The 13,285-nt window shown below is 40.9% G+C and overlaps 1 protein-coding gene across 2 annotated transcripts in view; it reads right to left on the bottom strand.

The window, feature by feature from the left end:
* Positions 1-13,285, bottom strand: part of CCDC88C (coiled-coil domain containing 88C) — a 91,557-nt gene that overhangs the window by 37,935 nt on the left and 40,337 nt on the right. For both annotated transcript variants that reach the window (XM_082761798.1, XM_082761799.1), the window contains exons 5-10: positions 9,352-9,410; positions 7,599-7,682; positions 6,122-6,262; positions 5,144-5,328; positions 4,461-4,542; positions 3,817-3,975 (exon numbers count right to left, since the gene is read on the bottom strand). In XM_082761798.1, the coding sequence (XP_082617924.1) occupies positions 3,817-3,975; positions 4,461-4,542; positions 5,144-5,328; positions 6,122-6,262; positions 7,599-7,682; positions 9,352-9,410 (710 nt within the window). The remainder of the gene's footprint in view (positions 1-3,816; positions 3,976-4,460; positions 4,543-5,143; positions 5,329-6,121; positions 6,263-7,598; positions 7,683-9,351; positions 9,411-13,285) is intronic.

Raw genomic sequence — 13,285 nt, 5'->3', positions numbered from 1 at the left:
CATTGGAAAGTTCATATAATTTAAATAATTACTCCATGGGATCTTCGTAGAGTTCCATCTCAAAGCCTGGAAGGCAGAACTGTTCTAACTACAACATGTCAGCACTACCATGTCACAGAGCTCACTGCATAGGACAGTCCACCTAAAACTGTGTCCATCTACAAATCACTCGTTAGTGAAAAATTCAGCAGGTGGTTGTGTGGTGATGCTTTCACCAGAATTATGTGTTGTTTTTTGCCGCTATTAATTTATTTTTTAAACTGTGTTGTTGTTGTTTTTAAAGTCAACAGCAATAATTGTTTTGAAAATACACTGAATTAAATAAGCAAGAGATTCAAGCCTACTTTGCTTTATATTAAATTGTGATGGTTTAATATGCAACATATATAATCCTGCTTTTGTAATTATGTTGCTGAAATAAATTATATATTGTGTTCCTATCCTGGATCACTGTGCCTTGAAATAGCTTTAAGAATAGCATCACATGCTCATATGGTTACAATTAACTCTGGGGCTAAGTGGTTGCACAATCAGGGTGTGTTGCTACTGGAAGACATTTTCAGAAACTAAAGTAGCAATCAGATCATTTAAATCTGAAACTAGAGAATTTGCACACACATCCAGACCTAGCCATTAAACACAGTTCAAACCACTCCCTTTGGCAGTTCAGAGGTTGCCCCTATTGAGCCATGATACAGTTATCATCTTGTGACAATCAAACATTGCCTTGGACAGCTATATGAAAACACACAAGAGATGTTTTTGCTTTTTTAAGATGTTCACAGAAATTCCTCCCATCATCCTTTGTTGCAATGTGGCTGCACTGAGAAGGAAGAACAATGGGCAAGGCAAACTCTCTGGCCTCTGAAAATAGCCTGATCTTCTGGAGCACCACAAGGTTCAGTGGAGAGGAATGCCAGAGGGAAGCTTTCTGCTGAAGAGAAGCACCTCTGTGGAGGAAGCCCTGCATTAAGCCTGCTCCTCCACATTCACAGTTATGAACTCATTAAACCACCCCAGGAGGAAGATGTCTATCTAGAGCATATTCATCTCCATGTTCCTTGGACAATGGTTAAACTAGAAGGTATTTTCAGAAAAAACCTGAAAGAAGAGAAATAGAGAAGGAAAACAATGCACGTGCTTACAGGCATTAGGTTCACATAGAAAAAGACTTTTTCCTTTTGCACTCCCTTCTGCAATAGCTCCTTAAATCTCTTACCGCTGCCAGAAATGATTTGCATTACATGCTTTCAGAAATTACTTAAAAGCTTGCTCACAATTCATAAAGTTCATCACAATATCATACACAGAGCACCTTCCATATTTTTTGCCCAAACTACCAAATGTGTATGTGAACAGCAGGAAGGAAAAGAGCGTCCATTTAATAGCTTTCTGCACTGATGCACAAAGTTAAAACCACTTTTCATCTCACTTACTGATTTGGCACTGCTTATTAACAACCTTGTCAAGACCCTATGAGCCTTAAGGTATCATATTAGCATAGAAAAGTGTTCTACACTGTCCTTTACACACCTACTCATTGCTGAGCCTGTGTGAAATTAGCTCAGATCTTAAGACCTGGAGCTCTGGAGGCCAACCAGTAAATGTCACAAGATGAATTGGCACTGTACAGTCTAGTGGTAAAAATCTCCAGCATCATGCATCCCTGTATAAATCTTACACAACTTGGAATGGTAAACCTAAAGGTTTTTGAGGGATTGAGAAGAATCTGAGCAGACACTGAACAGAATCCCAGCCTTTGTTCCTCTTTTTGGATAGGTGCAAGACTTGAGAGAGACTGACAGAAAACTGAGGGACCATGGAGAGTTGGATACTGGCTACTACGCACAGCCTTTGGGTTACTCTGTGACCATAACAAAGACAGGCTAGTGCCCCATAGAACCCCCTGAATGAACCAGCATGAAACCAGTGCAGTTTGCCTCATGCTGCCACTGCATAAACCTGCCAGTGGATGGCTGCGCCAAGGCTTGATCAAGAGAGGGAGTGGTGAGAATGTGAAACACTCTGGTTATCCTAGACCAAAGAACAGCCTACAAACAGCTGTGCAATCCTGCCACATATTACAAGAGGTCAGTGTCTATGGCAGCAACAACTTTTGCTATAGGCCACGTTGTTCCCCAGACTTAGAAAAGTGCAATATTGATGGGAAATATTCTTTGTCCCGTATCTCAGAGAGGTATCCTTGGAAAGACAGCACTCATCTCCAGTACTCAACGCTTTCACCAAAAACTGCTGGGGTGGAAAGAGGGAGCAAAAAAAATTGAACAAAATAGGAACTGAAGCAGAGGTCTCTTTACTGAATGACAGCAAGATTAGCATGCAGACAGTAGAACAGAAGACTGCTGGCTCCAGGACAAACAAGGAGGCTGAGAACTCCAGAAAAGAAATAACTATGCCCTTGCCCTTAGATGAAGACAAGGCTAAAAACGTAACTTCTCCTAGCTCCAGCTAAAAGTCTCTGAGCAGGAGGTAGAATCATAAAATCACAGAACAGAGCTGCACTACATTACTAAGCTACACTGCATTAGAAACTAAGCAACTTCAATGCACAGTCAAAAGAGAACGATCAGGATACTATCCTGAGAGCTACTGTGGCAGGTTAATGCATGACTGATTTGCCAGCTTGAGGGAGGAAGACAGAGAGAGGCAGGGCTTCATACCCTCTAGTGTAAACTGGGAATTCCTGAGCATGGAGGCAAGCTTTTGCAGGCTATTACTGCATCTAATAACCAGCCATCTTTGTGAACCTATTCATAAGAACCAAGAGCTAGCTGGCCCCTTAGGTTAGAGAGGAAAAAGAAATACCTACAAAGTAGGGTTTATAGAGCAGAAATAATTCGTGTTCCCAGCCTGGCAAACGTGAGTCTCAACATTGCTCTTCTATCTCAGACCTGGGATTTTATCTAATTATAGTCAAGGGGGGGGATCAATTACAGAACCTCAATGTGTTTAGCAAGTCTGGATATTTATTGGAATTTGGCTGAAGTGTTACACATCTGGATTTTGGACAGTTTAGGTGAGGAGGGCTCAAAGGACTGAAAGGAAAAAAATAAGAGCAATCTGACCTAAAGTTAAGGTCAGCCATGCTGTGAGCAATGTGTTTATCTAGATCATCTCCAAGGTCCTTTCCAACCTAAATTATCTAGTAATTGCAGGATGGGCATAGCTGCAGGTAACTAAGATGAATAACTGTCATTACTATTGGAATACAGGCATACACTTCTCACTGAGATACCCTACTCAGGGCACTAGGGAAGAACCAAGTTTTCCCTTTCTACTACAAGCAACAGCTGCAAAAAAGGGGTGGCTAGAATTTGTCATCTGAGGTCATGCCCATCCACTTTAACAAACAGCTGCAGCTGCTACAGAGCCCTACGGAAAAATAGCCAGACATTCATTTAGCTCATTTACATATGACATTTAAGATGCTGGTGAAAGGATCAAGTCTGGAACACAGACATTTTACCTAAGTAAATTTTCAAGGCTAGACTGAAGGTCTGGATCTTGTAGAAGCATCCAGAAAAGGTCTGTCCTGTTTAGCCACGTCATGCTGCACTAAGCAGGCTTTATTAAAAGTAATGGGTATTTATTCTTTGTGTGCACCAAGTCTTTCCTACCACTGAAAGAAGTTTTGATGTTGCTAAGTCAATAACTATAACATATGTTATGAAATTTCCACTTGCTCTCATGTTTTGCTACAGTCAGCTCTCTGACAAATGACACATGAACTGGTAACACAAGGACAGCCAAACATTAAGGATTACTCAGCAAATCTTTGTCCTGATTTTCACTTGCCTCCATGCGAGCTTTGTAAAAATCCACATCATGAAGTTTCTCTTTGCACCGAACAAGTTCCATCTCAAGTCTCTCCACACGGTTTGCCTTCTCTCTCAGGGAGTCCAGCTCATCTCTATATGCTCGGGCAGAGCGAGCATCTGAGGCCAGATGGATATTCTGAGAGACATGAGGGATAAGCAGGGAGAAAAATACAAGTTGAAAATATGTTCTTTAAACTTACGGGTGTTTTTTGTTGTTGTTTTTGTTTGTTTGTTTGTTTTTAAGAGTAAGCAAATAACATTCCCCTGGTGCAGGAGTAAGAAAATTCTCCTACTAGCCAGTATAGTCTCTATAAGACTGAGATGTACTTCAGCCTGCCAGGACTTTGCCATTTCCAATGCCTGATGCTGCAAAAGCTTCAGGCATTACTGGGCTATTTGCAAGCATTACTGGGCTATTTGCAAGCTAAACAGATGAGACTGCTCTCACCAGTTAAGTGGAAAATGTATCATCGCTATGCCACAGTCATAATCGTCAAACAGCTTGCTGGAGTAACTCGAGTTCTTCTAATTAAAAATACACAGAACACCATTTTTAGTTTCACAGTGAAAGAGGTATTTTTAAATAGGGAAGTCTGTCACAGTGAATTAAGCCCACCTTACCTCTTGTTTTATTTTTTGCAGCTCTAGGGTGAGCTGCTCAACTTCATGTTTAGAATCGACAAGCTGCTCAGACTTCTCTTCCCTGAAAAGGATTAGAAAAAAATTAGTAAGGAATGTTTTTGTTGTTGTTCTGAAACAATATTGATTGCATGGATCCTGCTGGGAAACTGGAAAGAAGGACAGAAACCTCCTAGTATATACTGAACACAGAGCCTCCTTGAGGACATGACAACTTCATAGAAGTAAGGTATGTTTTCTTGTGATACCGCATACATCACAGATGTGAAACTGCAACTTTTTTTTTTTTTTTTTTTTTTTTTTAATATTAAGTACAACTGTTCTAAGTCTGGTGCTTAATGGTGCTACTGACATCATAGCTAGCTTTACTGTCCTCTGGACTTCTCACTAATAATTTAAAAGTGCAGGTAACCACTAGCATTTTAAAATGGGGAAGAGAGAGATGAGAGACAAAAAGTAGCCATCACCCTGTACTTAAAGAAACAGTTAAGAAAGATGGAACATCCATATAGGTTGCCTACTAATATGAATAAAATTGTGAAAGACATGATACTGAGAGCTCTTGTAGAAGTCAGTATACCGAAGCTGATAGGTAACTGCACTTTCAGGATGCCCAAGACTTAATACACAAGTCTCTCTAGAAGTAAAAGTCACTGGTGACTCACAGCTCCTGTCGAATTCTTCTCAGTTTAGCCTTTGTGTCTGCCAGCTCAACTGCAATGTGTTGCTTGTCTTCATTAGAAAGAGGGCTAGCTGTGTTTGGTGAAGAATCTGGAGTTGGTGCTTTCAGAGGACTTGGGGGTTGCTGAGACTGTAGATAGTCCCTCTCTTGTGTGAGATCTACAATTACCTGGAAATACAGAGAAGCATGTAGGGTAGTGGGATAAATATAGTAATAATTAAACATTGTTTTTCAAGCATCTAAAATTGATGTATAAATGTAGAAAACTATTAGCCTGTCATTATACAGAATTCAACTGTTAGGTGGGAAGGTCACACAGAAGAGATGAGCAATCTCCACCATCCTCAGACCACTAAAACATTTCCTTTCCAGTGCTCAAAATAAGCAGCCTACTTTGTTGGAGAACTCATAAAATTGTTAGTTGTTACAATTTATAACTAACACGTTCACAAAGTCAAATGCATGAGAGAAGATTAACAGGCTAAAAAGAAGGGGAGAAGCCTCCTGCAGAGATAGTAAGATGTATTTATGAAGTAAGATGAATTTATGAGTCAGCAACAGATAGACCTTGTAACACACTGGAAAAAAAAAAAAAAGAAAAAAAAAGCAAGCAAATACACTGGAACCCTTGATGGTAGATATCACTGGAGAGATAGGCAAGCAATCACAAAGAAGAACGGTTGAGCTGACATACAGAGATAAAAATCTCAAAACGAAGTCAACTTCAAATGCTTTGGTCTCTTTACTGCATGCACTCTTCTTACCAATAATTTCACCACACTTCAGTGTTTATATGTGAATGAAAAAGAAACTTTCTACAGATTTTCAGAGGTGTAGTTCAAAGGTATAGAAAAAATAGAAACCCAGTTTAAAAAAAACAAAAACAAGACAACAGAAGGAAGAGAGCCTGCATGTGCTGCTCTACATCAGCACTATATAAAAGAGAGAGAAGTCAAGGTACCTCTGTGCACTCATCTCTCTCATCAATAAGCCTCTTGAGGTGAAAAACCATATTCCTGGAGAGAGACTCCAGTTCTTCTGGGGCCATGTCTGGGAGCTCCAGCCACTGCAAGTCAAAGACATTCTCCTGGTTGTGAGTCACCTAGGGACAAGGGGAAAAAGAAAAGTTTCCACTGGTTGATTTTTAATATATATTTTTTTGCTGTATGTGGCACATCTCCCAGGTTTTCCTACTGATCTGTTAAGAAACATACCACATTTCACCAAAAACAGGTTGGAAATAACAGACATTGACTAGGTTAACTCTGACACTACCCAGCATTTTCCAGTATTTATTTATTTTTTTTAATTATAAAGACTGATGATTTTTAGATGTGGTCAGGTATAGGCAAGCACAAGTCCTATTGACAAATGTGTTAGGAACTGTCTTACTTCAAGCACTGCAGCAGTCACTACAGGAGTTAGAAGGAACTGCTAAGACTGAGAAGCTCTGTTTCCAATGAATTTGCAATTTGCAGCTGATAGAGCTGAGAGAATCAGACTATTTGACATATCTCCGGTTCTTGCTAGCAGTGTTTCTATTCACTGATACCTTAGTCACACTGGTTTCATATAAATCATTTAGGAGAAATGCAGTGCAAGTGGAAAGGCTCTCAACCTCAATCAGTTAAAGAACGTTCCTGCTTATGTGCTTATCTTTTTTTTTTTTTTTTTTTTTTTTTACACAGATTATTTTTTTTCAATGTTAATGGAAAAGTTCCTGAATTAAGACTTCCACTATTTGATCCTTAAATCTCAGTGCATTAGGCTTTTTACACCTGCACCTCAGGACATCAGACCTCACCCAGTGCCCATTTCCCAGTGAGGCACACCCAAGCAGAGGGCATTTCCTTACGGCTTCTCTTTGGATCTCCAAAGCAAGCTGATTCCTCACAGCTACACGTAGTCCTTCCTTTTACGGAAATCTTAGAAGTCTATGAATACACCTGCCATTGAATCAGGCTTCTCTTTAAAAACAAAGTATATGTCTAATTTCAGCATCAGAGATGATTTTCAAGACCATCTGATCTGGAGCCCCACTGACCCAAGCACACCTCTGAGGAATCTGTGTCTCATCTGTCACAGGACTAAAGGACTATGTGCCCACATCATTACTGTAAACGGGTCTTCAGCTCCTAAGCCAGACATGATTTCTGAAAATATTACACACACATCCTTACAACAATATCTTCTAAACAGCGTATAAGCAGCAAGCACAACATTTAAAAAAATGTCTACCATTTTAAAAAATGGTAGACATTTTCACCTTATAATTTGATTACAATATCGTATTCACAGAACGATTATTTTTTCTCTGAAGCTCATGAATCCACCATGAAATTTCAAGCATCAACATATTAAAGCAAAAACATTGATGTGTCAAGTCAATGAAAGGAGAAGATAAAAAAAATCAAAATAGAAAATACTGAGAATCCCACCTCCTGAATGTGTGACACGATGGCAGCTTGGGTTTCAATATCCAGCTGTTTTATTCTTTCAATAAACTCTTCTTTTCTTTCACACTGTTAAAAGAAAACACTCCCTGAAACAGTGCTACATCCTAAAACTTACTACAATATTTTCCAGCTGCCCCCCCCCCCCAAAAAAAAAAAAATTGCTCCATTGCTAATGACAAAATATTCAAGATCTACATGTTGCCATGTTAGAAGGTATAACACTTTGTTGCTCCATATGGAGCATGCACTGAATCATGCTGTAAATTATTTCAAGTATTTTATAGCTGGTACAAGTAAGGCTAAGTTAAAAGTCTGGTTTTGCTCTTTATAAACAAGTTAAAAATGCAAAGAGACCAAGAGGTGGGGTAACAGCTGGAGGAAATTATCACAGCTTCATTAACAGAGCTGCACAAACATAAACCAGGTGAGTACAAGACCTACATTTACAGTGCATCATTTAACCTGTCTGCATTTTGCATGGCTTTGGCAATGAAAAAAGATGCATCTCTTTAGATACTATTCACATCAATGCTTCACTTTGCTTGTTGGACAAAATCAACATGTGCTTTAGATAAAAAGTAGGGTTGGGAAATCTTCTGGATAAAAATGAGTGACATCTCAGACAAACAGTTTAGTAAATCTTTCACTAAAAGTTTTTAAGGTCAAACATCTGCTATCAATATATCAGGAACTGTACACTAATAACATTACAATGCACAGTTGTTACAGGAAGGCAATAGAAAAGTTAAACATTAAGGTTTTTTAAACTGCTTTTTCTGTCATTTACAGTGTTCCTTTGGGGTTTGCTTCTGAGTCTCGCCATTCATTTTACTGGGAAGAACCTCAGAACTGTAAATGGGGACTGAGGATGCACAGCAGCTTGCCAAATCAGACTTCTGTTCTTTGTGTTGCAATGTAGCACCGAGATGAAGTTCAGAGCAGCCATATGAAGACAGCGTTACTCTGACATAATTGACTTGACACAGCTGAGCAGGGTAAGTGTCCTAAGGCATGACAAAAACACTAGGCAGACCTACAAACAAGGTCAATTATAAGCAAAGGCTAGCCCACCATGCATCTATTGTTTACTACCAGGGAGGTTTGGTGGGCAGAACACTGATTTCTTTATCTGGTAACTGTCGCCTGTTTCTGGGGATTTTCCCACATACGTTGCCTGTCCATTTATTTTAACAAATGCCACATAAAAATCCCCACATGAACATACAAAGTAGTTATTCAGCTTAGATTTTCTACATATAATATCCAATCAAATGATTATGCAAACAAAATCAGGCTTCATTAAACAAATGTTTAGACTGTTAGCTTATCTATTTGTTTTGCATCCACTGTGTACTGCTCCACACGCATTTCCAAATAGTAAAAAAATAAACCACCAATCTTGATATCAAGAACACTGTTCGAAGCTTATCTTTTCAAACTCTGTTATCAAAGTTGGCTAATTAGTTGCAAGAGCACACATCCTGCATCTGATTTAAGTGTTGGTAACATTGAGGTTACTCTGTCACAAACCGTGCTTCATTTCCCTGTGCTGTCTTTTTCCCTGCATCTACTTCATTCACCTATTGTGTTTTTTCACAATTTTAGTTCACAACTTATCTTGAGCTGGGGATTTTTTCATACAGCAGTGATCTTTGGGTGGATTTTCTCAGTCCAGAAATAACAAAAGATTGAAAAGATTCAAAAAAGAGTATTTTTCAAGCCTTTAAATGTTCACCTGCACAGCACATCCCAGAACCAACAACAGCAGCTTCTTAATTTCATCCATACTTTTACCTAGAGAGGAAAAAAGGGAATCAGTATGTATATGCAACATAAATTAAGTACTTGCAAATCATCATCTCCAAAATATCCTCCTTAAGAGAAATACCTTCTTTGAACAAATGCCTGTTGCTATATGTGCCCATTATACTGTTACCATACTTTCCATTTAACAGTACAACTCTTATGGATTATTTAAAATCCCAAATCCACCGAGACTTCCCCCCATGTGCTACCCTCACTTACATTTTCTTAGTGTTTTTTTTTTCTGACTCATGCAGGAATTTTTTTTTTCCTTAAAATGGTTTGTGCATAATATGCCCAATGCTTGTCCCTTGGTTTGTGATTGACAAGGGTGTAAAACAAACCAAAACAAAACACACCTTGGGCAGAAGGCAAAGGACAGTTGCTCTAAAAAGACAAACACATCCTAAATTCTGCGTCTGAAGTTACTGCTCAGCGTTCCCCAAAAGCGAAGGCCATTCTGTGCACATAAATCCTCTCCTTAGCAGAGATACTTCAGCAACTAACGCTGCCTCTGTTCTGCATCAAAGCCTGTTCTCACTTTGAAGCGCAAGCCCCATGTGCTAAAAGGGATGAAAAATGAGCGTTGCAGAAGGGAGGAGAGGCAGCTAGCCATATGCTCAGGAACTGTGGGGGGCGAGGAGGGACACGCAGGTTTGTCACTACAGGGGACCCTGTTACGGCCGACAGCCCCGCGCCACCTCCTAAGGTTAGGAGAGAGGAAGCCACACTCGGGGAACCGGCGTGGCTCTGAGCCAGCTCCAGATCTTCTTTCAACAAAATTTGTGTGTGGATTGTTGGGCGGTAAAGAAAATTATGTATATCAAAGGTAGAAGCAGGGAGGTGGATGCCAAGGAGCTTCACAGAAGATCAAAATTAATGATGTAGTTATAAAAGAACCGAGGTTCAAAATGAGATGTTCAGGAAAAGCCAGTCTTCATCCACACAGGGGAAGGGGAGAGAAACAAATAGGCCACATACAGTTCTCTCTCATCCCTATACAACTGTTTCCTGCAACAGGGTACATAACTGTGGGATAAACATTCCCACTTCATCCCCTGCGCTGAGCAGACAAGATGGCGACTTTTGAGTGCCCCTGTGTCCCCCACCAACGCCATGCCCCCAGGCTGGGCCGGCAGCCTGTCAGCACCACGTGCGGGACCAAGGCTGGGCGGCCTGCCTTGCACCGACCCACAGCCCCATGGCCCCGTACTGACCGCAGCCACCACAGGGCCTACTTGCAGCCCAAAAAGTCACAGCACTGCACACGGACAGCTTCAGAAATAATTTGTTTTCTCATATTCTTTTAAAAGAGAAGTGCACTGCACAGGCTTTAGGTGTACCTCACTTTTTTTTAACACCTTTTCAACAACTTCATTGTTCTTTTCCCTACAGAATTTTTGAAAAGCATGTAATCTTCCTTGACCCCTCTCCCCCATCCAGCAACATACCTGACTTAATCCCTTCTGAAAATTTACAATCTAATATACAAATAACATTTCAGTACCTCATACACACACAAAAAAAAAACCATAAGAGATCTGTTACTTCATGAACAGTCCCTGCAGCAACACCACTAGCCCAAGGAGACACTAAGTGTGGTCAGAATTCCCCGCCCTGCCCCCCAAAGTGGAGCTTCTGTTAAAGTTTCAGCGTTTGGTTTCATTCTGCATCAGTTTCAGGGCAGATCCAGACTAGGTATTAAATGCAGAGCAAGTTGCTAAGTGAAGGAGAGCGAGTGACTGCGGTGTCCCTCTGTTTCTCCCAGACTTACTGCAACACCTGCTCCAGGAGACTGAAGGAGCAGGTCCTGCTGACTCCAGATCATGCCAGACAGGTGCTCGAACCCCAGCTTTGGGTCCCCAAACCCAACCCATGCACCACAGCATCACAGCTGTCCTCCAGGTGAGCCTGGTGGCTTGGAATTATTCGGTTTAGGAAATTATGTCCAACAAGTGCATCTATATATCCCAAAGCCAGGTGAGTTACTTAAGCCACTCAAGCCACGCTGTCTGGGACAAAGGCAATAGGTTTTGTTTTCTTCTCTGTGAGATGACAGATGTGCACTGGTGATGCTGCATGACCCTGTGAGGTGAAATACCGTTAGCAGGGTGACTTAACGAGGTCAGCCTGTTCTCCCATCAGGGACTGACCTTGCCTGCAAACACCACTTAGAGACCTCGTCCTCACTTGAGCTCTCCTGTCAGAAAAAGAACCCCAGGGAGACAAAAGTCCCTTTGGCAGGGAAAGCTCAACTGCAGCTTATGGAAAGCAGTGAGAAAGTAAAAGACTGAAGGCAATCATGAGTTTATTAGTTTGCTGCTGTTTAAAAGCTAACATTTGGCAGCCTTATTAGCTGACCTTACCAGGAGCATGCTCCTATAACCTAGGAAGCAAGCACTTAGGTCTGGGGCAGCTCTCGACAGGCAGATATCCACAAGCTGAAGCCATTCAATTAGCACCTAAACAGAGGTGCTAACAAAAAAAATTGATGCATTGCTTGTCTTTTTTTTTTTTTTCTCTTCCTTTTTAACACCTTTTTGAGAATTCCTGGGCAGCTGCTTGCAGGCTACATAGCTGGGCCTGCGATGGAGCCAGCAACCTGGGGACACGCAGAAAGCCCATCTGCTGCTGGCAGCGGGTTGTCTGGAAAGGGGAAAAAGCCAACACCACCTGCGTGCCCCAGGAGCCGCCCTGTGCCGCCGGGCCAGGAGGCCCCTCTGCTCTTGCAGGAGACAGAGGGTGAGAAACAGATGGCATGATTCAGGGAAAAGGCGGGCAAAGAGATTAGGAGACAACAAAGGATGAGGATGAAGGTACAGAGTTGATAGAGGAGACTGAAAAAATGACAGGGGGGTTGTAGGAGAAGGAAAGATGTAACAGAAAAAGAAAAAAAAAAAAAAAGAGAGAGAAGGAGCCCAAGCACAAGAAATTTTGAGTTTGTGCAGCTTCTTCATGTACTTTCTAATGTTAACTTTCCTCCAACAGGCAAGAGGAATGATATTTTGTGTAGTGCTACATGCCAGCGGATCTGTGGAGAAGCTGGGAAGGGGTGAAGCACACAACTGCTGTTTTTCCCAGCTGTAGCAACATCCTGGATAAGAAAAGCCTGAATTCTAAATTTACGCTATTGAGGCAGTGTTTTGTTATTAACTTCATACTTTATGAACCTTTGTGTGTCTGGAGGATTATGAAACAAAATGAGGAAGGAAACCAGACATGAAAAAATACCCCAGTGGGAGCACACATCTTTTAGGATTTTAATGAAAACCAGTTTCTATAGATATTTACTAGCAGGGATCTGGGGCTTGCTCATTCACAAACTTCGCATGTAAAATGAAAAGGGGATCTAAATAGCAAAGTTTTTGTTTTGAAGAGGCAGAAATGAGCCTAAATCAGGCAAACAAGACCTCATTTCCATTCTTGTTCTGAAAGAAGTTAAATGCCCCCTGCCCCAAAGAACCATGTCTGATGAAAAATATGCTGATGATTTTCATATTGAACACAAGGAATTGGTGGTGCAGTAGCAAACTGAAAAGACTGTTCAAGAAAAAACTTGGAGGAAGACAAAAACAGAGAGGAATTGTAATGGTAGTAGTTGTCTACTGCACAGCACAGTGAGAGGAGTAAGTCCTGTAATGTCAGATGCATGACTTTGCAAGTCAGATTCCTGGAAGTCTTCTAAACTCTTTAACTAAACTTTCAGGTTTCTTTTCAGCTCCTTGCTTTCTAGAAAATAGTCAAAGACTTCATCTTGTCACAAACTAGTTTTTGTAATTGTAATGCATATGGAACAAATGAACTGCAGCAGGCAAACCTGCCACAGCCTGGAACAAAATGATTTAGAGTACATGGAAGCTCGTAAA

This window comes from Aythya marila (genome assembly GCF_965140915.1).
Source record: "Aythya marila genome assembly, chromosome: 5".
NCBI lineage: Eukaryota > Metazoa > Chordata > Aves > Anseriformes > Anatidae > Aythya > Aythya marila.
Note: the sequence above shows the minus strand (reverse complement) of the source record. Positions and strands in the feature narration are given on the sequence as shown.